The sequence below is a fragment of the Guyanagaster necrorhizus genome (genome assembly GCF_019112545.1).
Source record: "Guyanagaster necrorhizus MCA 3950 unplaced genomic scaffold BT62scaffold_40, whole genome shotgun sequence".
NCBI lineage: Eukaryota > Fungi > Basidiomycota > Agaricomycetes > Agaricales > Physalacriaceae > Guyanagaster > Guyanagaster necrorhizus.
In genome coordinates this window covers 174,669-200,031 of record NW_025064919.1, presented here as the reverse complement: position 1 = coordinate 200,031, position 25,363 = coordinate 174,669, and the positions used below count along the sequence as shown (strand labels likewise).

The 25,363-nt window shown below is 45.3% G+C and overlaps 7 protein-coding genes and 1 non-coding gene across 8 annotated transcripts; 5 read left to right on the top strand and 3 right to left on the bottom strand.

Moving 5' to 3' along the window:
• Positions 1–324: 324 nt before the first annotated feature.
• On the top strand, positions 325–3,145 carry BT62DRAFT_1080255 (uncharacterized protein; the record flags this gene model as incomplete). The annotated part of the gene is made up of 6 exons (XM_043179567.1): positions 325–395; positions 428–509; positions 568–589; positions 640–737; positions 1,133–1,197; positions 2,785–3,145. The coding sequence occupies 6 exons, from the start codon at positions 325–327 to the stop codon at positions 3,143–3,145; spliced, it is 699 nt and encodes a 232-aa protein (XP_043034758.1).
• Positions 3,146–3,595: 450 nt separating this feature from the next.
• On the bottom strand, positions 3,596–5,515 carry BT62DRAFT_1011846 (uncharacterized protein; the record flags this gene model as incomplete). Its single annotated transcript, XM_043177833.1, has 16 exons — positions 3,596–3,640; positions 3,686–3,797; positions 3,853–3,877; positions 3,952–3,994; positions 4,048–4,075; positions 4,129–4,188; positions 4,235–4,341; positions 4,392–4,430; positions 4,556–4,567; positions 4,628–4,652; positions 4,711–4,748; positions 4,799–4,824; positions 4,879–4,904; positions 5,096–5,200; positions 5,253–5,300; positions 5,451–5,515. The coding sequence occupies 16 exons, from the start codon at positions 5,513–5,515 to the stop codon at positions 3,596–3,598; spliced, it is 804 nt and encodes a 267-aa protein (XP_043034757.1).
• A 2,810-nt stretch (positions 5,516–8,325) lies between these two features.
• Positions 8,326–10,208, bottom strand: BT62DRAFT_547037 (uncharacterized protein). The gene is made up of 9 exons (XM_043181341.1): positions 9,811–10,208; positions 9,516–9,753; positions 9,380–9,462; positions 9,270–9,330; positions 9,101–9,220; positions 8,930–9,047; positions 8,798–8,876; positions 8,640–8,745; positions 8,326–8,588 (listed from the first exon to the last, which is right to left on the bottom strand). Exons 1-9 carry the CDS (start codon positions 9,916–9,918, stop codon positions 8,473–8,475), a joined length of 1,029 nt encoding a protein of 342 aa, XP_043034756.1. The 5' UTR covers positions 9,919–10,208; the 3' UTR covers positions 8,326–8,472.
• Positions 10,209–11,129: 921 nt separating this feature from the next.
• Positions 11,130–13,496, bottom strand: BT62DRAFT_923475 (uncharacterized protein; the record flags this gene model as incomplete). The annotated part of the gene is made up of 17 exons (XM_043184520.1): positions 11,130–11,308; positions 11,432–11,456; positions 11,683–11,794; positions 11,849–11,873; positions 11,933–11,990; positions 12,032–12,071; positions 12,125–12,184; positions 12,232–12,338; positions 12,389–12,427; positions 12,553–12,564; positions 12,706–12,795; positions 12,935–12,952; positions 13,001–13,010; positions 13,067–13,171; positions 13,224–13,271; positions 13,318–13,377; positions 13,432–13,496. 17 exons carry the CDS (start codon positions 13,494–13,496, stop codon positions 11,130–11,132), a joined length of 1,053 nt encoding a protein of 350 aa, XP_043034755.1.
• A 3,136-nt stretch (positions 13,497–16,632) lies between these two features.
• On the top strand, positions 16,633–19,245 carry BT62DRAFT_908794 (peroxisomal oxidase; the record flags this gene model as incomplete). Its single annotated transcript, XM_043183721.1, has 14 exons — positions 16,633–16,703; positions 16,752–16,847; positions 16,892–17,046; positions 17,100–17,423; positions 17,477–17,518; positions 17,568–17,725; positions 17,777–17,796; positions 17,852–17,886; positions 17,936–18,093; positions 18,141–18,352; positions 18,405–18,771; positions 18,823–18,995; positions 19,045–19,141; positions 19,195–19,245. 14 exons carry the CDS (start codon positions 16,633–16,635, stop codon positions 19,243–19,245), a joined length of 1,959 nt encoding a protein of 652 aa, XP_043034754.1.
• A 57-nt stretch (positions 19,246–19,302) lies between these two features.
• Positions 19,303–19,398, top strand: BT62DRAFT_t169. The gene has a single exon. It is a non-coding gene; the product is annotated as a tRNA-Ala (tRNA).
• A 1,453-nt stretch (positions 19,399–20,851) lies between these two features.
• BT62DRAFT_956103 (uncharacterized protein) lies at positions 20,852–22,276 on the top strand. The gene is made up of 3 exons (XM_043188360.1): positions 20,852–20,879; positions 20,935–21,377; positions 21,432–22,276. The coding sequence occupies exons 2-3, from the start codon at positions 20,944–20,946 to the stop codon at positions 22,165–22,167; spliced, it is 1,170 nt and encodes a 389-aa protein (XP_043034753.1). The 5' UTR covers positions 20,852–20,879; positions 20,935–20,943; the 3' UTR covers positions 22,168–22,276.
• A 1,434-nt stretch (positions 22,277–23,710) lies between these two features.
• On the top strand, positions 23,711–24,566 carry BT62DRAFT_1011840 (uncharacterized protein; the record flags this gene model as incomplete). Its single annotated transcript, XM_043177832.1, has 8 exons — positions 23,711–23,745; positions 23,801–23,840; positions 23,891–23,994; positions 24,042–24,101; positions 24,155–24,182; positions 24,236–24,293; positions 24,351–24,375; positions 24,431–24,566. 8 exons carry the CDS (start codon positions 23,711–23,713, stop codon positions 24,564–24,566), a joined length of 486 nt encoding a protein of 161 aa, XP_043034752.1.
• Positions 24,567–25,363: the final 797 nt, after the last annotated feature.

Genomic DNA, 25,363 nt, shown 5'->3' with positions numbered 1-25,363 from the left:
CACAGTACTGCAAAATAAAAATCTCAACTACATTGATAGTATGTTAAGATGGAGATATATACCTCTGTAGGTCCTGGGTTGTCAAGCCCCCTGTCCGTCGGCAAAATATAACCTTGAGAAAGAGGTGGAGGGTCCAAGCACGAGCGAGCTCTTTTCCAGTGACCGGTAGTAGATTTTGGGTACGGCATGCGCCATATGCACGTCCAGGCCAATTCCTGATAATATGCCTAGGTAATGCATTCGAATAAGATACTCTGGAGAGACTACCAACGAATTTGACCTTGATGGCGCAAGGCGAGGCCCCTTACATGATGTAGGAATACGATGGACGCACGCCATTTGCAGAAGTCCTGGAATTCTGAAGGCGATCTGCTGGTGGGTGCTGCCCTCTCCACGTAATCCACCATGTAGCTGAATTCTTCTCCAGTGTAGCATTTACGGTTACGCCCGGTAAAAGCGCAGAAACGGCGAACGTTGACCTTGAACAAATGGGTATATGCGTCGCCCTTGTTTGTCTTCTTCTACTAGGAGGAGAGGTGGATTAATCTTATCCAAGCTATTACATAGTGCGGGAGGGTGAATCGGAGATGTAAGGGTCTTTTAGACGCTGCAATACAATATGCTGACCCCTCTCGCCAGCACCGTCGGCCCTCAATGCCAGCCGTGGTCTTCATGCAGAGGGCCTCAAGGTAGTGCTCTTCGGTTCAGTTCTAGGGCCAGGGCAGGTTACTGACCCTGTGAGCACAATACTGGGTCTCTAATTCTCGCTCTCTGGATTTTGTTCAATTTAATCCTGGCGGCAATACTTGACCGGTATATAAAAATAGATACCATAAAGTTGAAGCTCATTTCTGAATTATAGATCCCCCGGAGCGGATATACCTCTAGTTGGTTATAGGTGATCATCTTCTTGGTCAAAGCCGGTAATAAACTTGACATTTATGAGCGCACTCTGATGTATGGCAACAAATCCTGCTTGGAACTGCATTTCCCTTACATTTTTCGTAGGGATATGAACTGTCAGACTACGTTCAAAAGTTGGAGAGCTCATCCCCTCCCTGGCCAGTGCTGCCAATATCAAGAACACGAACTCATTAGTCCGAGTGTCACAACAAGCTACTGAACGTCCGAGAACGTATCGCATACCGGTTTTGTTGATACGCACAGCGACAATCTAGTCTACCTCTCCGTGGAGCAGTATGTCTTATCGTTTCCCTCGCTACCCAGTAACGACTGATCTTTCACATGCTTGCACTTACCTTTCAGACAACTGTGAAGCCCAATACTCTCGTATGGACAGGCTCGCGACCCGTAGATACTATCTCTGCAATACTTGAACCATCCAGACAGTGAGATAGGCACTCGCGAAGCCGTATTTGAACTTGAGCACGTATGCGCAGAGCAAAGGAGAATTATCTCGTGGACAATTAGACCTATATGCTATTCGGCGCTGATAACAATAACAAGATATCCAGAAAGGTTCCTTCAATGGGCCGGACGAACATTTGGGGATCGCTTTCTCTCTGACGAGCAGTTCATGTGATGATGACGTGCAGTCCGTTCTTTGTAGTGTCTCGTGTGATATCAATGTGCCAGCGCCAGCGTTGATTTCTCCACCATGGTGCTAAGGTGATGGAGGTGCAGACAAGAACGTTCCCGACGACGGTACTGCGATGGTGGCTGGAGGTGTTCTGGTGGCGAGTAATGAGACAATAGGGTGATGGTGGCGTATGGGAGGACATGTGAGGGACCGCTGAGGAAGAACGCGGCGGGGAACAAGGATGAAGATGGGTAGGTTGGTCATTGTGTTGGTGAGGCTGGGGTTTTTATGGCGAGCGATCCTTCCATGATGTTTCATCAGCAGTTCTGTGGCATTCCAGCACTTCAGAATAGAGGGGTGCCCAAACAGTGGAACAGTGGATTAGAGACTAATGCCTTTTCTGTGGGTTTGAGTTTTTTGGTGGAATTGACTTTAACAACGATGTCATCGTAGATCTGGAGGGCTTGGAAAAGTAATGATGTTATTCTAAGTCCGGACAGTATGCGTTTACGCTTTATATAGGTATCCGAATCTTTATTGATATCTGATCCACGTTATACATGTAATGAATCATTGGGCAAACACAGAGTAATAAAAACACTCCCAGTCTGCGCAGGACTCGTTGCTGGATTGAATATCTGAAGCGAAGGATAAGAGTCTGATCAAAACAGCACGAGAATCGCTACATACCTGGAATTGAGTCTGGCAGATCTATCAACACATGGAGCATCTCATGGTTACATGTTATTCCAGTTATCATACTTTGCCGAATCGTCAGATGGCCGGTTAGTGGTATTTGTAGACCCAGGGTTCACAATATGCCAACAGGTTTTATAATGGCAGCTTGACTGCCTATCGGATCATCCAGATTGATATTGTCTTTATCGGCAAAGTCACGAGGTTCGATTGTCAATGTCTCGTCGTATTATCCATTGATGTCGAGCCCACAGACTGCCGAAGTCCCTTCAGCTAATTCTGGAGCGAACGGTATTCCTCTGATTCATTAATTTTCTTGATCTGCTGTTTCCACTGGTGCCGTTCATCAACAACTCTTTTCAGCTCCGAGACTGCATCAGCTTTCTCTGTGGTAAGCTTCACCCAGCGGGGCATCCGTGCGAGAAAGAGTCAGAAGTAAGTCTCCGCTCCATTCTTCCACCTGGCTTTATTTCAACAATTTGTTTTGGATGCGGACTTCTCCTTCAACCTCATAAATCGACTTGACATCCGCTCGCATACCGGTGAAGTGGCTTCGGATTGGATACTCGCTCTGCAGTAACCGAGGCTCTGACTATCTCTGCTTCGGTTACAGATACGACTTCGAGCACGTACGTTGTACCATCTTTAAGACTCCAGTGCGTGTTCTACGATTTGCTTCGACGCATCATACAACGACGTGACCAAAGTCACCGTAGAGCTGCTCCGGCGGGTAGGACTTGCACCGCTACGGTGATTATAGAAGCTACCTGCAAGACCAACTTCAATGACACTCTCTCCACGCCAAAAGCGTATGAATTCCCTACCTTCAGGCCCTATACAGGTTCCATCAAACATGCCGGATTAACCAAGTGTCCGTCCTGCTACGAAAGAGTGCTCAAAGATCTATGAATTTTTTGATTTATTGATTGTCACAACTCACGGCTCGCTACCTCAAAGTTCGCAAAATCGCACGCACATGCCCCGTCGTTTGGATGCACTCTGCAGATGGCTGAACCGACGCATGTTAATGATCTGATGAATTTGCGCTACCAGACCAGCTCGGAATCTTCTTGGACTATGGATATATTGTAAAACGGCCACACCTACGATGACAATGCGGTGGTAGACGAGCCCTCATTGATCTCAGTCCGTCTGTTTGTTAATCCATTGGCCTCAGGTCCATCGGCTTGATGTACAGTGGACGCGGTCTAATTTCGGGCCTTTATGGTGAGTTTCTTCGCTTGGCTCTCGGTGGTATGGTGAAGACATTGATGGGAAAGTTACGCTCTCCTGGCTTGCCGATAGTATGTAAAAAGGATTTTGATTGATAGGCTGATTCATGTACAATATGAGTGGAAATTAAACGGTTTCTGACTCAATATCCATTGATACAACAATAGCTTGCTGTCAGCCCGTTAGCATACGTCAAATGGATATCGCGCAGCATACCTTATCCTTCCTACAGTGGTCCTGTAGACCTTCCTGAGCCAATCCAGAGGAGTCAATCGTTTGTAGGCGGAAGGATTGATCAACATTTCGAATCATTTTCCTTGCATTCAGCCTATCACATTTGAAGTTCAGTGAACGTCCATGAAAATCGTTACCTGATAACGTACATAGCCAACAGAGAGTTGATGAAGACTATAAGTAAAGGTTAACATCACAATATTCAGTATGGATTTAATGTCAGAAAGACTGGCTTTTGGGCTGTAAACAGTCGACGCCAAGGAATATGAGAGTATCTGGCCAAACGACAAACTATGACATGGATTGTGAGCACCGGTATCATTCGGATGAACCATGGATAATACCGTGACTAGAATGAACATCGAATACAAGCTAAGTAGGTTGTCGTCAGGCCACGGCGAAAACTTGGAAGGGAATTTACTGACCTCGTAGCTAACCCTGATATTAGAACCATCTGCATTAATGTTACAAGTGTCGCAATGGTGCTGTATAGGCGTCGGAGAGGCATTAAGAAACAAATGAATAACTGACTTGGGAAACACTGAAGCGGTCCTGCCCTTATTCAGAGTGTAGATCATCGCAACAGATAAGATGAACTCGGCTGATATGCTGGTGGCAAACAACGAGATGAGAGCGTTCTGCATTGAAGTAAGATAGTGGGTCCGAGACATTGATATTGAATGCGGACCCTGATGGACGGTGTTTGGGAGAAGCTAGGAACCGAAAGCTATAGAGGATATCATTGGCATTGAATGACTAGTGCGAATTGGCTGAGCGCATACACATCTTTAACAAGGTCTGCAGGATGTCCCGTCATTGATGGATCACAGGAAAATAGTATATAAAGCTTACATATCCCACAACCTATCAGGTGTTAGTCGTTAATAAAGAATTTTGACCGGAGAGAGAAAGGATTGTCCTCACCGGCGTTGCTTGCAGTGACGAGAACCTGAAACGGCAAGGAAGGAGATCATTACAAGAAATACAGAAATGCATGTTCCACATACAACCAGCCACAGTATCCATTGATGAAGGTGTTGTCCAACTAACCGTATGTGTCAGGGTGGAACTAGGCGTTGAGACAAGAAAATTTACGTTTCCATAAGCGTAGCGCATACACTCTACACAGGAGACATTTCAATTCGGCCGTGAATGAGTCAAGTGTGAATCCTCACCCTTGGACAAAGACTCGGATAGCGACCTGGGTGAAAATTTAGAATGAAGCTCACGACAAAGAGGTATGGATGATCAGGTACACACACAAATCAAGATATGCAGCTGGGTGATTCAAGTAACATGATCTGATCGAGAAGACACAACACAAACCTTAAAACTCCTTTGCAGGAAGCAAGTCAATGAATAGCAGAAAAAATCCTATGAACTAGAACATACCACACGATGGTACCTTGAGTAAAAGCTTGAACATCCCCAAAGTTCTTGATAGAATAGAAATACCAAACATGGGTAGTAACTGCAATGTCGATTGTATCTAGGACCCTATACATAGTTTCTCGATATGTCAAAATGGAAGTCAAGTGAAGAAACCTACCAGATAATCCCTACGTGCTCATCGTTAGCAACATCATTAATATCGAATCTTTCGAGTGAGATGATAAAGACGAACGGAAGCCTTATAGATCCACCCATCATTCGGGTAATTTTTGTAGTACATTGAGGATTGAAGACATGTTATGCCAAACATACTGCATGGAATCAACATTAGTTTTGCGGTGGGAAGCACACGCACATGTTGGCTAAGGCAGCACCGATAACGAATGCACCGAGTGTGCTGTTGAGCGAGACGTCTGACATGGAGGCTGAGGATCAAAAAATGAACCACGGATCTCGCTTTTAAGCAAGGAATGAAATGCCTTCAGGTACTGTATTTATATTGAACTTGACCATCATGATATGGAACATGTCTAGACGTGCAGGAGGCTGTAAAGTATTTAAGAATAGCACAATTGGCGTTATCGTTGTTCCCGCATTATATCCAACCATAAAGGATTTTATGAAGCATGAAGGATGGTATTCAAGTAACCGTTGATGTCTGGTCTCGGGATCTTTGAGAGGACACAGAAGATAAGTAAAGACGCGCTGATGAGCAACAAGAATAGAAAAAGAACGGTGTGTGCTCTACGTTGTGTAAGAGGATAGCTAAGGCGGTCTGAGGAAGCTCAGCATCTTCCACAGGTTAGTTGGTGGTCTTTGAGGCTCAGGTATTAAGTGGATTATCTTGGCTGTAAGGTTTGTGACGCCCATACCAGAGGAGAAACGGTGCGTTTCCAATACCGGTCAGGATGATCTGTGCTGATTCCACACCGAGTAATTCTCCAGGACACTGCGACTCCCACGGATCAGTCGGCTCAGTCGGCTTCTCATGAACTTGGAGAGCATCAAAGGCAGCTCGAAGATCTGATTTAAGACTACAATTAACAGGCATACTGGCTTATTTAGACAGGAATTTGACTCAGAGAACAGCGAACCGCGCTGAAGACGGGGGAACGTACTGGGGGAAATTTTTTCGAATATGGCTGATGTTTCGATCCAACAAACAAAACATCGACATCATCGCGTTCCCAAATATAACCCGAGAAAAAAATTCTCCTATTGGCGCAGATAGTCCCGATCAGAAGAGTAGTGTCACCTCTGAATTTTTTGCAATGGTATAAAAGGTTTACTACCCTAATTCTTGTCAATGTTTACGTGCACGGCGCATTGGTATAAAGACCCAAAATAAAGAATGGATTTTTTCGGTCCCATTCAAAAGGAAGCGCGGTCCATCTTGATTCGTTTATGTCCAGTGAATGACGCAGTGTTTTTGATCATCTCCCGCTGCCGCGAAATATCAAACGTGGTAGGCACCATGTATTTCATGCGACAGCCTCCATAATAATTTGGCTCAACACCTATGATGACGATGACTCCGGCCTGCCGCGGTGGTTAGGTGGGGGGATTATTAATTTTGGATTCCTCGTCTATAGATCTTCAAGTTCTACGATGGCTTGGGTTGCTTGGTCATAAGCTCGGCTTCGAGGTTGACTAGTGAAGTTACAACTTCATAGTGCAGTTACATGTTTCCTTGCTCAGGCGTGGTACGGTGCCGTGTAATGATGAGATGTCAAATGAAAAGATTTGTGTGGCTGTGCTACAATTCATAAGATCGCATTGGTAGTACAATGCGAACGTAAATAGTAGAGCTCCCCGGAGCTCTGTATGCACATGCTTTGATCTCATGGATCATTACACATTGAATAAGTTGTATTCAGTTTCGCATGTTATGAGGATGTAAAGATTAGTTGTGATGCAAATTCCTGGCATAACATCCTATTTCTACACAGTTTTCTAGAATGGTGAACTGCTATGTATGGAATACAAGACTGGTATACTCCGGTTATACACCGGTTATGTCAATACCCAGTATTTACACATATTTGCTCTTACTATACAAGGTACTGTGACCCCGGAGAAAATGTCTGCAACAGATAAGGCAAATTCAATTTTCATTCTTGCTATTTCTATCTTGATTGGGATTATCAAAAGTGTGCTCTATCTTAGGCAATTACATCTCCGTTGATGCTGTGGAAGCCTTTCCAAGATGCTGATACAAATATATATGAACAATTGATGATTGAAGTTATTTATTTTTTGTCAAACCCTTTATTTAAGGTGATAACCAGATGGGAACTATTTTATAGACACTTGATATAGTATCAGCCTTGTTTTCCAAGCTATGATAAAAAATTAGTGGCTGAAAGAATATCATATACAAAAAGCAAGTATTATAAGCATAATTATGACACTGTAATATTAATTAATGGAGACATGCAACACACACAGTACAGGTCCTCAATGAAAGACTGGATGGTCTTAGACAAATGCAAAAAATATTTCAGCTTGAATGGCTGATACAGGTGCTGACTTTGCCAATATCCATAGCTCAATGGTGAATTTCAAATATGAAGATAAAGCAAATCATCCAGATAGTGAAAATCATGTGATCTATAAATAAAATAAAACATTGGATAGGAATTACACTCAACTTGGCCACCATGTATCATACAAATTATAACTATAAGATTATAGCATTATAGAGATGTATTTTATATTCACTATGATTACAATTTGATATTTATTATCAAGCTCAATGATTGGCTTAGTCAGATTATTGCCTAAATAGGCAACAACTAATATGAAAGACAGGGTCCTTTTTGCTTAATGTTGACAAGTTTAATTGTTTACATCACACTCAGATTATATACACTTTGAGGACATATATTCAGAAAATGGCCTGATTAGATTATGTGATTGTCAGCTTTGGTCTGGATGCCAATGTTCTTAATTAAACTTCATGCTCACAATGGGTCCTATGTCCATCTCATCCAAGATTGCACACAAAGACACAAAATACTCTTATATAAAAGTGTTAATTAATGTCCAGATATTAGCTAATTGAAAACTAATGTATAAAGTAATGAAAGGGTATTGGAGGTTCTAAAGCACCACATCATTTGAAACAGAGCATACCAGTCTTGTATTCCATAGCTATGTTAAAAAATGTCATTAGAAATTACTTCTGTCCCGACATCAAGCCTTGGTCCGATAATGAACATGCAGGAAAGCCCATTTATTGCAACTCAAGGCACAAACGAAATGGTATACGGATTGTAAGCATAAATAGTATGGATCAATGCCAGGGCATGAAACGAAATAAATCATATGTTAAGCTGAAGTCTTAAAGTTCAAATTTTGGTGTCATGGCGATACAGTTACGTGCAGGTGCCAGCATAGCTAGTCTGGGTATTTGCCACCATAGAGCCTTTGAACTCGGCAAAGCTCGAGCGGTCATCCTGGTTCGTGAGGACCGCTTCGATGCTAGCAGCCCCTGTGATGATGTCATGTTAGGGTCTTTAAACAGGCGCGGAAGAATACGAACATTTGTAGTGACCGTCAGTCTCATCGTCGTAGTTGAACCAAACCCACCCGCTCGCGAGGTAACGGATATTTCCTGTTGCCTGGATGTTACAAGTCTTGGTGCTGGTCTAAGATTCGACAGTCAGCCAACTGCAAATACCTCCTCGAAGAAAAGCTAACCGTAGCCGTACAAGTCTTGCCTTCTGGAGCAGTCATCTTTATGGTGACTTTGCTCACGTCGTTGTAGGATACGTCGAAGCTAATGGACCATATAAACGGGAGAAGTAGAGCCTTAAACACGGTCTAACGTACGTGCTCGAGGTCGTGTCCGTGACCTCGGTAGAGATGGTCAAAGCGTCAGTCACTTCGGCTACCTCTGGAACGCCCACTTTGACGGTCAATGTGTCTGAAACTCCAATCGTTGATGCAGCTAGATATCATATCAATAACTGAATGCTCATAGAGAGAGATGAGAAGACATACTGGTGAGGGTGTAAGAAGTGTCAGTGTTGAAGCCTTGGTCGACTTCGATATCGACTTCACCAGAAGTACCAACGAGGCTACCCTCAGAAGAGGTGGTGTGCGTCTGGCAAACCGGGTCGCCTGTCCGCGAATTGGAATGAACACCAAAAGGGTGATAAGTTGAACGTACCGGAGAAACTGAGCTCGACGACATCGTCTGTGATACAAACCTGGGCAGGACTGTCGACGTACTGGAAGAATGGTCAGGGAATGATTTGATGAGGCGATGAAGGATCGCACGTCGGAAGGGTTAGTAACAATGGTGCGGGAACCATCGCCCCAATTATTGTTGGCATATTGCACGATGGCATCCCATCCGGGAACTGCACGGATACAGATCAGCCTGACAGAAAACGAAAGAGACATGGCCACTGACGAGTTTTGGCTTCATCTACCGAGAGCTGGGCGCACTGGCTGGCGGCACGACGCTCGAGGCCGTTGGACTGTGCATCGACAGGGTATCTGCCGTATAGAGAACCGTCGCGCTTGAAAGCGAGGTAGTGTCCGTGGGCCTCGTCGACGGCGACGTGGGAAATGTCCTTAGGAAGGGTCCTGACGAGCTGGCTGAAGGGTACAGCTGCGACGCCAGAAAGGGCAGTCAAAAGCGTAATAAACTGGCGTCGGTGTGTATTAAAATGAGCAATAAGGTTCTAGGATAACAGACCACTCACGGCTGCTGGTGCGAACATAGTGAATTGAAGTACAAAGGACGTAAGAGAGGAGCGAAGAGAAAAGGAGGAATGGTCTGCTATAGCTCGTCTCGAACGGCTTTTATACATGGCTTTCTATGTTTCATGACATTGTCACTGGTTTCATGACCAGAGCGAGGTAAGTAGGCCACCTACGAATTGCACACCGAGCATGTGGTACGCGAGCGCTGAGCGGTGATGATATGTTTGTGTGATCAGCAGGAATGATTGACGAGGACCATGATCCATAGCACTGTGTGTGAGATACCGCCGTGGTGAATAGAGGTCAAGGATTGCATGAACGATCTAAGTCAACAGTATCCTCGCAGTTAACGACGAATCCTTACCTTTCGGCGAGGTGCTCACCATTCGCTTTCTGTAAATGGAAATGCAATCCGTAACGTCCGTTGCATATGGTCCATAGTTACAATCACCACACCGCATAACGACTGCACTCCACAGCAGGAGAAAATAGCCCGAGGAACGAGCGCGGTATTTCAAAAGAGACCAACGTTCCTCCCACTGTATATGAGGGTACGAAGGGAATAACCACAGACATGACGAACCGTAGGCTGTAGGCAGCACTCAATCATAGGCTCAGCCAGCTACCACCGATAGATATTGCAGATAGAGATAGACTGAAGGAAAGAATGTCAGTCGATACCAAGATGGTTTCAACGAGCTATCTAGAACGCACGATCCCTCTATTTCGAACCCGAATTTGAACGTGTCAGAAAGAGCGGCGGTCAAATCTCATCAAAGTCCTTTTTGGGGATACGTGTAAAGGCTTGGCGTCAATCTCGAAATTGAAAGTCAAATTGAAAATGCAGTGCTGTTGGGGATCATCAGTGAATTGTTGTCCAACCGAAACGATATTAGAGCATGGAATAAGTGTTTCACGAACATTCACGCACCATTGAACCTTTTACATTGATCTTGTCACTGAGGCCAAGAGTTGAATGGCCTCGCCAGAGGAAACATCCAAAGTCGGGCCGGGCCTGCTTGAATTTTCTTTTGGGGAGGAATTCATGTAGTCGCTCTGCCATTTTACCCTCTTTGTCTTACCCTGTAAAAACACACTGACAAAACTTCGACAGGTGATGAACAAGGACTCACGAATCGTGCAAACACGTCGCATCTGGCATATGTTCCCAGAAGACTGTCTTAGATGTACATTGATAATTTGATAATTTGATACCATCGAGAGCAACGGAACAAAACGAAAGGGGTTACGCGTTAGTGAGTAGAGAGACGGTGGCTGATGGTGGTTCTAGTAAAGACCGCTGAAGGGCATTCCACAGTCACATGATGCCCTTCCAGTTTTTTTTCCGGACTCCAGAAAACCCACTACGAACGCGCTTCCTAGGATGCGGTGGTGCGCGACCTTTCTTGATCTCGTTCATAATTGTTCGTCCGTTCATTACTAGTCCTGTTATCCCTTTGCCTCGGTGTGCAGGAGACGTGTAGTCTAGTTGGCGCACTTCGCAGGAAAAATTAGCGACTTCCTTTGCTTGTTTCACGAGGACATGGTAATGTAAAGACGTTGACGAGTATGATCACTCAGTATTCTTGGTACACATCAAGTACTTCGAACTTGACTCACTAACCGAGAGTAGGCGGTCGACTAGCTGAAGGATCAGCATACACCAGCAGACATCAAATGGACAACGCGTTTGCGGTATCTAAACTCTGTTCATTTTATGATGACTAGTGCTCTGAATATGGAAAGCGCAATCATAAATACAACTAGCATATGAGTGGAAATCAAACAGTTTCTGACTCAGTATTCATTGGTACAACAATGGCTTGCTACCAGCCCGTTAATATACGTCAAGTGGATATCGGGGAACGTACTTTATCCTTCCTACAGTGGTCCCGTACACATTCGGGAGCCAATCCAGAGGAGTCACTCGTTTGTAGGCGGATGGATTGATCCACATTTCGAATCATTTTCCTTGCATTCAGCCTATCATATTTGAAGTTGAGTGAACGTCCATGAAATCGTTACCTGAGAACGTACATAGCCAACAGAGAGTTAATGAAGACTATAAGTAAAGGTTAACATCACAATATTCAGTATGGATTTAATGTCAGAAAGACTGACTTTTAGGTTGTAAACAATCGACGCCGAAGAATATGAGAGTATCTGGCCAAACGACAAACTGTGACATGGATTGCGAGCACCGGTATCATTCGGACGAACCATGGATAATACCGCAACCAGAATGAACATCGAATACAAGCTAAGTAGGTTGTCGTCAGGCCACGGCGAAAAATTGGAAGGGAATTTACTGACCTCGTAGCTAACCCTGATATTAGAACCAACTGCATTAATGTTACAAGTGTCGCAATGATGCTGTACAGGCGTCGGAGAGGCATTAACACGCAAATAAATAAACTGACCCGGGAAACACTGAAGCGGTCCTGCCCTTATTCAGAATGTAGATCATCGCAACCGACAAGATGAACTCGGCTGCTACGCTAGTGGAAAACAACGAGATGAGAGCGTTCTGCATTGAAGTAAGATAGTGGGTCCGAGACATTGATATTGAATGCGGACCCTGATGGACGGTGTTTGGGAGAAGCTAGGAACCGAAAGCTATAGAGGATATCATTGGCATTGAATGAATAGTGCGAATTGGCTGAGCGCATACACATCTTTAACAAGGTCTGCAGGATGTCCCGTCATTGGTGTATCATGGGAAAATAGTATACAAGACTTACATATCCCACAACCTATCAGGTGTTAGTCGTTAATAAAGAATTTTGGCCGGAGAGTGGAAGGATTATCTGCACCGGTATTGCCTGCAGTGAGAAGAATATGAATGGCGAGAAGGTGATCATTGAAAGAGATACAAAAATGCGTATTCCACATACGATGAACCACAGTATGCCAGTCGCGTTGTAAAAGTGTTTTCCCACTAATTGTATGTGAATGTACGTTTCCATAAGCATAGCGCATACACCCTACACAGGAGACATTTCAATTCGGCCGTGAATGAGTCAAGTGTGAATCCTCACCCTTGGACAAAGACTCGGATAGCGACCTGGGTGAAAATTTAGAATGAAGCTCACGATAAAGAGATATGAATGATCAGGTACATACACAAATCAAGATATGCAGCTGGGCGATTCAAGTAACATGGTCAGATCGAGAAGACACAACACAAACCTTAAAACTCCTATGCAGAAGGCAAGTCAATGAATAACAGAAAACATCCTATGAACTAGAACATACCACACGATGGTACCTTGAGTAAAAGCTTGAACATCCCCGAAGTTCTTGACAGAATAGAAATACCAAACATGGGTGGTAGCTGCAATGTCGATAGTATCTAGGACCCTATGCGTAGTTTTCAGATACATCAAAATGGAAGTCAAGTGAAGAAACCTACCAGATAATCCCTACCTGCTCGTCATCAGCAACATCATCAGTATTGAGTCTTTCGAGTGAGATGATAAACACAAACTGAAGTCTTATAGATCTACCCGTCATTCGGGTAATTTCCGTAATACAATGACGATTGAAGGCACGTTATGCCAAAGAGACTGCGCAGAACCGATATCATGTAGTTTCATGGTGAGAAGCTAAAATAGACGTACATGTTTCCCAAAACAGCACCAATAACGAACGCACCGAGTGTACTGTTGAGTGAGACATTTGACATGGCTGAAGATCACAAATGAACTACAGCGCCTCTGATGGATCTCGCTATTTGAGCAAAAAGTTGAACGCGCCTAGGCATTATCTCAATATAATCATCATCATATCACACACACATCGTGGAGGGTTCACAGAATGTTACGCGTTACATCAGCATTCACTGGATAGTGCCCATAAGCGTTGTGTATATGCGCGGTGCAGCGGCGAAACCTTACTATATTTGTCGTGCACCGGCCCCGTTACTCGTCACACTTTTCCAAAAGTGTTCAGGTAGTCTCGGGCATCGGACAACAAAAACTCGACCGGGAGCCGGGTGGCCAAGCCTGAGCCCCCAAAATCCGAGCCGGTATCGGCCAAGCCCGGCCTGCACATCACTAGATTGACGGCCTGATGGTTCTGCGGATGCATCAGATTTGGAAGCGAGGTTCCGCGACTTGCAATTCGTCGAAGCTACTCCAACATCCCCGAAATAGCCTTGATGGCCACAAACGTGACCACCACTCATACATTTCTGAATCCCATGTCCCCTAAGCCCTGCATGTGGGAAGTGGGTCATGATCAAGCAGTAGGCAAGAGGCTGTAAAATAACTGTCAAACTCTGTTTCTGAGAACTTTTCAGGGTCAGAGATGCCTCTCAATGTCAGAGGTGCCATTCATGATATAGGTTGTAAAGCAAATATACTAGCTAATTCTATAGTAGTCTAGTGGATTCTAAGAATTGTGGCAGCATTTGGATATTCCTAAGTCATGTAGGGTAGTAGAAGGAAATGAAATACACTTGTTGAGTCAAGGAACAAGACAAAACTAAAGATTAAAGAATGTCTGAGTCAGAGCTTAATCTCTAACAGTCCCAAAGAGAATGAATTTCAACTACAATTGGAAAAGCTTGATCTGCCCTGGGTAGGATGCAAGCACAATCCTCCTGAGATTCTCATCATAGTCTATTGTGATCCATGATTCCATCACATTTATCCATATATTGTAAATACAGACACAGGCTATGTGGTTAAGTGGATCAAGAAATATGGCTGCAATGAGGGCCTCAAAAGACTGCCTGCTTTAGCCTGCAAACCAGTGGCTGTTATCAGACTGTATCCAAACTGCAGTGGCCCACTTGCTGAGGACAATGTCTGGACATTGGATGGGCTGATGACAGGTGAACATTTTACTGATAAGCTTCAGTGGAAAGGATAATAGGGAGTAGTACTTGAAGGATTTGCAGTTTAATTCCCAGTGGGGAACATTACCATGGATAAGGATGGAGACAGAGGTTGCACTGGCACCATCAATGGAGCCAAAGGGGTGTATGGAGACAGCTGTGGGTGATGGAAGGATGTAGTGAGAGATGGACTTGGCACACACTATGAAGATGTTGGATGGGTTTAAAATGAGTTGGAGGCAAAGGTTGGATGGCATGTCAAGGTATGTGCATTCATTGGTCTTTCAATTGTAGATGAGTGTGATAGCAGTGTGATTGGTTAGTGCTAGGATGTCACTGGTGAGGATGATGAGACAGAGGTTGATTTTGATGCAGTAGATTTTATGCAATCTTCCATCATCATGCAACTGAAGGAGGGCAATTCTCTGTAACCTATAGAAATCAGTCCTCATTCAGTAGATTAAAAAATGCTCACAATGAGACCACAGCACTGGCATCAGACTCTTGTCTATCATTAACCTTCACATCTGTGAATTCAAGGTCTCTCTGGCATCAGGACCATTTTGAGCACTTTTGTTGCTGCATGATGTCCCAGATCATCAGGACTGACTGTGTTCCCTTTGATGATGTCAGCAACTACTTGTGTTCTTGCCCTGGTATGAAATTGACCTCTGACACAGGTACTGTGATTTGAAACATCTGCTTCTTAGGCATTGGAGAAAAGTCAGCCATTGGAACATGAGTCAGTAGGCATGTCATGTGCAGTGTTTGAGATCTGGCTCTATATAAGTGCCATTGAGAGGGAAAGGGTAATCATTGGACAGAATGTACATTTGAGAGCATTTATCCATACCATTTGTAGCCTCATGAGTCCATTGAATTGTTTACATGTCTGAGAATTCATCAGCAAAGAATGTAGGGTGAGATGAGCCTCATCTGGTGAAGCACATAGATATGTGGAACTGAGAGAAACATGATGGTGTAGATCAACACATTGTTGTTGAGCAGTGTGAAGTTTATGTTGAAGAGCACTGAGCCAATCAATCCTTTAACTGAACAGGATTTATTGTCATGATTCTTGGCAATTCAATGATGTTTTTGAGGAGTTTGAGGTGAGAAATCCAAGTCCTGCCTCGTTTGTTTTCATGCCATGTTCCACTATTATGTCATTTTCCCCTTGATAATGCCTGCCATCAATGGAGATTATGAAGGCAAACCCATGAAGACTCCCATCAAAGCTTTCAACTGAGAGAAGCTGGAAGAGGAGCTGGAATTGTTAGTCTGGTCATGTAGGACATCTTATCTCATATCATGAAATATGAGATAAGAACTAGATATTTCAGATAGAGGTGGACTGTGCAAAAGTATGTCAGTTGATACCAAAATATTTTTAATGGACTGCCTAGGATGCACATTCTCTTTATTTTGAAGACAAGCAGCAGAATCTCAGTAGGATCTCTCTGAGCATTATGCATCAAGTCTTGACATCCTGCTTGAAATCAAAAGTCAAATTCATCAATGAATTATCTTCAGCTAAAATGCATCCAGAGTATGGCACTACTGTATATTTTACATAAATCTCATCGCTTGGGTGGAGAGCACTTCTGAATAGTATGGACCGTCGGAGTACCTACATCTTGCACTGCTACTTGGATTTGCCCATTTGTCTTTCAGTGCAACAAATGGGGCAAAGTTGTGCCCATGTTCTCACGCCACAGACGTGTTCGGTGACATCAGGCGTGATGGCTGTGACTGACTCTCTCAGTTCACGACCACCATCCTCTACCATTATTGCCCTCCATGATCATCTGCTCATTTGCGGCGCATATGTTTCTCGAAAAGATGTTCAAATGATCCTTGTCAGCAGGAACGATATCCATCATCGGATCCTGGGCGTCAATTTCGGCTCGGTTACCCATCAAGCCGGACCATAAATTTGACTCGGCGAAACGTTGACAGCGCTCACTTTCAGACTTCCATCATGCAGAACACTGTCGATATGACGAATGCCCGCGAGAGCGCTACCATCGATGTTGCAGCAGTGAGGAACTTGTTGTACGGCAAGTATTCGTTGTTTGGTATTCTGCCTTGGAATGGAAGTCTCACATACGATATAGACGGTCTTGCGCGTTGGGAACAAAAACAGAGGATCGAAAAAGTTCTTTCTAGCGACCCCATGTTCGATAAAACGAATAGGTGAGCTTTGTAGATGATGTCCCCTCCTTACTGACACGAACCAGACCTTTTATCACTCGAACGGAAGCGTACAGCCGAGGTCAGCGGATGACAAATCGCATATATCAACTCGAGCAGGACTTGAGATGGTCAAAAGGTGATACCGTTGTCGCCTTCTCAGTCCTCGATGATCGCCTCCCTTCGGGTCTGCACAGCGATGGTACGTACGGTGTTCTTTTATGATTTCCATGGCATTAACCGATATATTTCTAGCCTTTGAACCTGTTATTAGTGGTCAAGGATCGCCGGCTCTATTAGATAAGTACGCGAAACTGGTGGTTACACGCAGCATCCTCGGATGTTACTTGCAAACCGAGCTCGGCCATGGTTCTAACGTCGCTCAGCTGGAGACAACTGCTACTTTTATTCCACAGACCCAAGAGTTCGAGATCCACTCGCCCACACTGACGAGTACGAAGTGGTGGATTGGAGCGCTGGGGAAGACCGCGACTCACGGAGTATTACAAGCCAAGTTAATCCTGCCCGGGGGTAAGGATATGGGACCGCATCTCTTTTTTGTCCCGCTTCGGTCTCTGGGTTTGTCTATCCTGTTGCATCCTTCTTTCCAGGTTCCTCATCTGGCTCAATAGAGGACCATAAGCTTCTTCCTGGTATCATTGCGGGCGATATCGGTACGTTTTCTTAGAGACTACTATTGTACATCTTCTGAGTGTTTATTAGGCCCCAAGGCATTGAATGGATACGTTTCTGTTGACAATGGTTATGCACGGTTTGACCGCTACCGGATACCCAAGGAAAATATGCTCTCCAAATTTGCTCAGGTCACTGAAGATGGCACTTATGTCAAGCCGCCTCACTCGAAACTGAGCTATGGCGGTGTAAGCACCTCTGTTGATTATGATGCCTCAGAACTGACCTGTTGTTGTTAGATGATGTATATACGTTCCGGGTACGGATCACTCACCTGTAGCCTGTAGTGTTGGTCTGATACCTGACGCTTGTAGAATGATATCCCATTCGGGGTCAGCGGTTGCCCGAGGTGAATCTGATATGAGCGACCTCTGAGCTTTGATTGACCACGACAATAGCTATTACCATTGCCATACGGTATGCCACCGTTCGCCGACAAGGGGAAAGGGGGCCAGATGGTCTCGAGCAGCAAGTTATCACTTATCCGTCTGTGCATGGCCGGCTACTACCTATCCTCTCGCGTGCATACGTATATGTCCTCCTTGGGCGAAACATGGTATGTGGTCACTCAGATAGCTACAAAGGCATCTAACCGTCCTGCAGTTCAAGTCATTCGGTACCTTCTCACGGCAGCTAGCATCTGGGAACATGTCCATGTTGCCAGAAATGCATGCGATCACCAGTGGACTCAAAGTTCTATGCACAGCGACAATTATGGATGATATCGAATCAGCGAGACGGTCTATGGGAGGGCACGGGTACAGCGCCTTTGCGGGGGTCGGCAAGTTGTACGCAGATTACCTTCCCAGCGTGACGTAGGCTTCTATTTTCCCGTTAAAGTCTACAAAGTCATTGACACGTCTGCAGATTTGAAGGAGAGAACTTTGTGCTAGACAAGCAGGTCGTACGCGCGGCACTCAAGGCCTCCAAGGATGATACATCGTCCCTCTCGCCCTTTTCTCGATACCTTCGACTTCTCCATCCAGGGAAGGAGTTTCCCGTTCCTTCATGGTTGGACCCAACAGAGGTCGTACTCCTGCTCGAATGGCGTGCTGCAGTGTTGGTGCAGGATGCGGCGGAAACGGACGATGATTCGGATACCAGCCTCACGCAGCGGGTATCGAAGGCCGTTGCAGAGGCGTTCGTAGCGACGCAGGTACTAGAGATGATCAGCACTGCACAGAGCTCATTGAGGGCTGAGGATGCCTTGGTGCTGAAAGGGCTTTTCATGCTTGTAAGCAGGCGTGTATCCTTTACTTGACGAGGCTGACTAGACTTTCCGCAGTACCTCCTGTCGACGGTCGAAGGATCCTTGGCAGATTTTTTGACACTCAACCTGATCAAGGGTGACCAGACGAAGTCCCTCCGAAAGGCGATTTCAAAGATTTGCCGAGAGCTGCTCCCGAACGCGATTGGGCTTACGGATGCGTTTGGAATCTCCGATTGGGAGCTCGATAGGTTTGTGTTTGATCCTGAAATTAGGCGAGACTTATAGTGTTGTGTGCAGTGCTTTGGGTGTGTATGACGGGAGGGTGTACGAGGCGCTTTGGGCGCGGGTGCAGACCGAGCCTTTGAATCAGACGGAGGTGCCCGAGGCATATGAGGTACGGCCTTATTCCTGGTGTTTTCTTCTCAGCAATCTAATGGTGGTCAAAAGGAATCTATCAAACCTATACTTGCCAGGGGAAGACAATTAGCGAAGCTATGATGCATCCTTGGTTCCTTCTTTTGGAATGAGGTCGCTACGGTGATACGTGCCCCTCATGGGCACATGGTGTAGTTGGTTTATCACGCCCGCTTAGCATGGCTTTGTCTGAATTTGCGATGCGGGAGGTGTTGGGTTCAATTCCCAATGTGTCCATTTATTTTGCTTTTCTTCGCTGGATCATTATATCTGGCCCATGCTAAATAACCCATTTACAGTACTGCAGTTACTGAGCCATGAGAAGCTTGAAATTTATATATGTTCGACTCCATTTGAACTGAAGATCTTGGATCTTTAGTACTACGCCCACAGAAGACGACTTAAGGTGTCATGCAAACTCTCTCTTGAACCAAAACTAGAGACATGCAGCCACATCCTTAGCGGCAAGGCCAGCGCGTTCTCAATCTAGTAGCCATAATATCTGTGGGACTAGACAGACAAGTACTAGTGCGAAAAATCGCAAGATGTAGTACCGGGCATGGTAGGTATTTCATTGATACTGCTATCCTCTGCTCAATAGACGCTGAACAGGTTCCGAAAAAGAACATGGACATGGATCTTTGAAGCACTGTATATTTCACCGTACGTAACGAGAAAGGCCGTCGCAGCAGGGCGCTATGTACGGGCTTAGAGCAATGCTGAAACACAACCTGCGCCGAACTCGCAGACATCACAAGGGAAGCTGGAAAGCACCAATTACCGTGTCAGTCCGACGGTCGCACATGATGGAATTGGATGGAAGGAAAAAGATTTAGCAACCAGTTTCTTGCCGAACTATCACGGTCGTTTACCATCTGTTATATTTTCTCTAGACACCGCAGCTTGAATAACATGATGTTACAATTACATAAAAACCAGTCGTTCTTTCGGATTGCCATACGTTCAGGCCCCGTCACTGATAAAAGGGAGAAACATCAGGTCGATCCTGAGTCTCGGGACTGGGACTGGGACGCGTAATTGCTAACCTGGATGACGTACGCGTATTTTCTCTCGTTCAATTCACACTGAAAAATGACATACATTACTAGTAGCTACCAGCGGACTGCTCCCTTCCAGCTATTTCCTTTGTTGACGATCCGAAGGGTTTTAAGCACCAGCCGCAGGACATTTATGTTATGGTATTGACGATCGAATTTATTTCCCCGGCATTCTTCCGTTCGCAGGATGCTGGTAGCATTGTGAAACACGGAAAGACAGCTCCCGAAAGGCACGCTAAAAAGTAAGGAAAATTGATAGCGGCAATTGCAAGGCTTGGTTCAACTCCGAAAGCCGAGGACTTAGGCTATGGGTTGGTTTCCAAGGCACAAGTCTTGACGGCGTTGTTTGGGCTATACAGACGGGTGCCGTCGGGTCCAGGGGACCGCGCATGTCGTAATGGCGGTGAAGTACATTGTTGGGCAGGCGGTGGACTTCAGACGGAAATTCTCATTTTTCGGTAATGCTTCGATTATATTCATGATATTGCCCTGCACCGTTTCATGTTTCTGTACCTGGGCCTGGTCCATTCTTACAGGTTAAAAGTGCGCTTTCGATGCCTCCTCGTCCCGACGAATCTCTTCCAGTTCAACCCGAATCCACATACCTGTATTTTTCAATCTTTGAAATACATGCTCGAAGGCCTGTTAATTGCGTTGGCGGTCAGTCTTCTTCCACCGGCCGCTGGTCGTCGTCACTCATTATGTCCAGTTACAGGTCTCGCCAATGGTATCCGCTACGGACCCCTTCGCGCTCTGGCCAGGTTTTGACATCGTTTCAGTTGCAGCTCTTGCAGAGTCTCTTCCTTCACACTCCTGGGAATTCGGCACCGCCTCTGAGGCACTTCTTGAGCTCTACAACCCAAATATATCCATCTATGGCGAAGATCCTTTACCAGCCGAATCATACTCTCCTTCATCTGTTAAAGCGCTCTCGTACGCCCAAGAGAAGATTGTATTGGGCGTTGGAGCTAACGGTTTGAGCGACGGTGATGGTGCGGTTGGCGATCCTGCGAGTCTGGGCGTGTTCGCTTGGTTGATTGGCAAGACGAACGAGTCCTATGCGAACGGAGCCCGGGACGAAATCGAATACATGCTGGGACAGGCACCTAGATGGGAAAATGGTGCGATTAGCCAAAGGACAGATGTCGCTGAGCTTTGGTTAGTGTTTTGACATTCTTATCTTCGCAGCCAGGCTGATGGTGATGCTCACAGGAACGACTTCATATACATGGCGCCTCCCTTTATCGCATACTATGCTGCTGACACGTTTAACATATCGCTTCTCCACGAGTCATACAAACAATGTGGATATTATCGCGAGGTGCTTCAAGCTACTAACATTTCTAGTGAGTCATATGATGGTGTATGGATGCATATCATCGGACCGCAGAGTCAGGACGCTGGTTTGTGGAGCACTGGGAATGGCTGGGCGGCTGGAGGAATGGCTCGTGTATTGGCGACTATCATGAAAGCACCAGCCGCCTCGCTCGCTTCGTGGCGCCAAGAAGCCATCGATGATTTGACGAAGTGGATCCAGGAAATCGTTCATGGCGTTATGGGATCTCCGACGACCGAAGGTCTTGCCCGGAACTACCTTGACGACGTATGGGAAGACGGCCATGGGTTTGGAGAGATCAGTGGGACATCGATGATCGCCTCTGTTATCTATCGCATGGCGGTCTTGCAGCCTGATATCTTTAATACGACGTATATATCGTGGGCTGACGGTGTCCGTGGAACACTTTCGGGGACTGACTCCCAGGGAAACCCACACGTTACTACGAATGGGACGGTTACGCCTGCCGTTAATCCACTGGCGTGGCTTGATACCGAGCCGTGGACTGCTGGAAGCCCGGAAGGACAGTGTTTTGTGGTTCTTATGTATGCTGCTTGGAGGGATTGCGTTTACGCTGGAAAGTGCGAAAACGGCGAGAATACAGATAGTTAGAATCGGCGGCAGAGGGGGCTAGGGAAGTTCATACTCTGATCAGGCGAACATAATGGTTTATTGGACCAGAAGAATTTCACTTCCCATTATATTGCGTTTTCATTAATCCCTTCCGTCTTTAGTAGTTACAACTGAGACTGTACCACCTGTACAAGTTATCTATGGCGGTTGTTTATATTTCATTTTCTCGTTTCATCGTTGGAATACGAAGTATTCATACGCAGAAGTGAAACTGCGGAAAGGAGACAAGAGATCTGGGAGGGCTAAAGATAGGTCTATGTAGAATAGACTGAGTAGGAGCAAGAAATATTGGATTTCTCTGGTTTGGGAGGGAGAGAACTTGGCTTTGAGGGAGCTGAGACGGAAAGAAATGGATCCAGGAATGAATACCTGGGTGAAGGGATGAGGAAATTCCGACTTGTAGCAGAAGAAGCCGAGAACTCAGTTGTTCAGGATTCCTGAAATCTGAGCAGCTGAAAAGATGAAGCTGCAGCATCAGATCAGGTGCTACCCAAACAAAGAAGGGAGGAGGTGGGTGGATCAGAAGGGAGCAAAGAGATGACAGCGTTATTTACAAGAGCTGAACGAAGTGAAAATAGTAATGAAGCGAATGGTGCCAGATGGCCATGTTGTTTGTCAACACCCCCAAAAATAAATATGGGGAAAGGATGGTCTCTCTATTCTACATGCCTTGGCCGATCACAAGTTTTGATGTGAGGAATGAACAGCTGAAAAAGTCGCTGCAGATTCAAAGAAGAGAACTTTGTGTGAGACAAGCAGATCATATGCATGGCATTCAAAGCCTCCAAGAATGATGCACCATCACTCTTGCCCTTTTCTCAATTCCTTTGATTTCTCCATGGAATACTATCGACATTGCAGCAACCACCGATGTTGGGTATTTCTATTCTGTCAAGAACTTTGAGGATGTTCAAGCTTTTACTCAAGGTACCATTATGTGGTATGTTCTAGTTCATAGGATGTTTCCTGTTATTCATTGACTTGCTTTCTGCATAGGAGTTTTAAGGTTTGTGTTGTGTCTTCTCGATCCGATCATGTTACTTGAATCGCTCAGCTGCATATCTTGATTTGTGTATGTACCTGATCATTCATATCTCTTTATTGTGAGCTTCATTCTAAATTTTCACCCAGGTCGCTATCCGAGTCTGTGTCCAAAGGTGAGGATTCACACTTGACTCATTCACGGCCGAATTGAAATGTCTCCTGTGTAGGGTGTATGCGCTACGCTTATGTAAATGTACATTCTCTTCTCTCGACGGCTAGTTCCACCCTGACACATACAATTAGTGGGAAAACACTTTTACAACGCGACTGGCATACTGTGGTTCATCGTATGTGGAATACGCATTTTTGTATCTCTTTCAATGATCACCTTCTCGCCATTCATATTCTTCTCACTGCGGGCAATACCGGTGCAGATAGTCCTTCCACTCTCTGGTCAAAATTCTTTACTAATCAGTATAAAACCCTGATAGGTTGCGGGATATGTAAGCCTTATATACCATTTTCCTGTGATCCATCAATGACGGGACATCCTGCAGACCTTGTTAAAGATGTGTATGCGCTCAGCCGATTCGCACTAGTCATTCAATGTCAATGATATCCTCAATAGCTTTTCGGTTCCCAGCTTCTCCCAAACACCGTCCATCAGGGTCCGCATTCAATATCGATGTCTCGGACCCACTATCTTACTTCAATGCAGAACGCTCTCTCCTTGTTTGCCACCAGCATATCAGCCGAGTTCATCTTGTCGGTTGCGGTGATCTACACTCTGAATAAGGGCAGGACCGCTTCCGTGTTTCCCAAGTCAGTTTATTCATTTGTTTGTTAATGCCTGTCCGACACCTATACAGCACCATTGCGACACTTGTAACATTAATGCAGATGGTTCTAATATCAGGGTTAGCTACGAGGTCAGTAAATTCCCTTCCAAGCTTTCGGTGTGGCCTGACGACAGCAAACTTAGCTTGTATTCGATGTTCATTCTAGTCGCGGTATTATCCATGGTTCATCCGAATGATACCGGTGCTCACAATCCATGTCATAGTTTGTCGTTTGGCCAGATACTCTCATATTCCTCGGCGTCGACTGTTTACAGCCCAAAAGTCAGTCTTTCTGACATTAAATCCATACTGAATACTGTGATGTTAAGCTTTACTTAGTCTTCATCAACTCTCTGTTGGCTATGTACGTTCTCAGGTAACGATTTTCATGGACATTCACTGAACTTCAAATATGATAGGCTGAATGCAAGGAAAATGATTCGAAATGTAGATCAATCCATCCGCCTACAAACGATTGACTCCTCTGGATTGGCTTCCGAATGTGTACGGGACCACTGTAGGAAGGATAAAGTACGTTCCCCGATATCCACTTGACGTATATTAACGGGCTGGCAGCAAGCTATTGTTGTATCAATGAATACTGAGTCAGAAACTGTTTGACTTCCACTCATATGCTCGTTGTATATATGATTGCGCTTGCCATATTCAGAGCACTAGTCAGCATAAAATGAACAGAGTTTAGATACCGCAAACGCGTTGTCCATTTGATGTCTGCTGGTGTATGCTGATCCTTCAGCTAGTCGACCGCCTACTCTCGGTTAGTGAGTCAAGTTCGAAGTACTTGATGTGTACCAAGAATACTGAGTGATCATACTCGTCAATGTCTTTACATAACCATGTCCTCGTGAAACAAGCAAAGGAAGTCGCTAATTTTTCCTGCGAAGTGCGCCAACTAGACTACGCATCTACTGCACGTCGAGCCGAAGGGATAACAGGACTAGTAATGAACGGAAGAACAGTTATGAACGAGATCAATAAATGTTGCGCACCACCGCATCCTAGGAAGCGCGTTCGTAGTGGGTTTTCTGGAGTCCGGAAAAAAAACCGAATTGTCATGGAGGGGCATCATGTGACTGTGGAATGCCCTTGAGCGGTCTTTACTAGAACCACCATCAGCCACCGTCTCTCTACTCACTAACACGTAACCCCTTTCGTTTTGTTCCGTTGCTCTCGATGGTATCAAATCATATACCTATCAATGTATATGGGTGAAGACAGTCTTCGGGGAGCATATACAAGATGCGACGTGTTTGCGCGATTCGTGAGTCCTTGTTCATCACCTGTCGAATTGTTTTCCAGTGTGTTTTTACAGGATAAGACAACGAGGATAA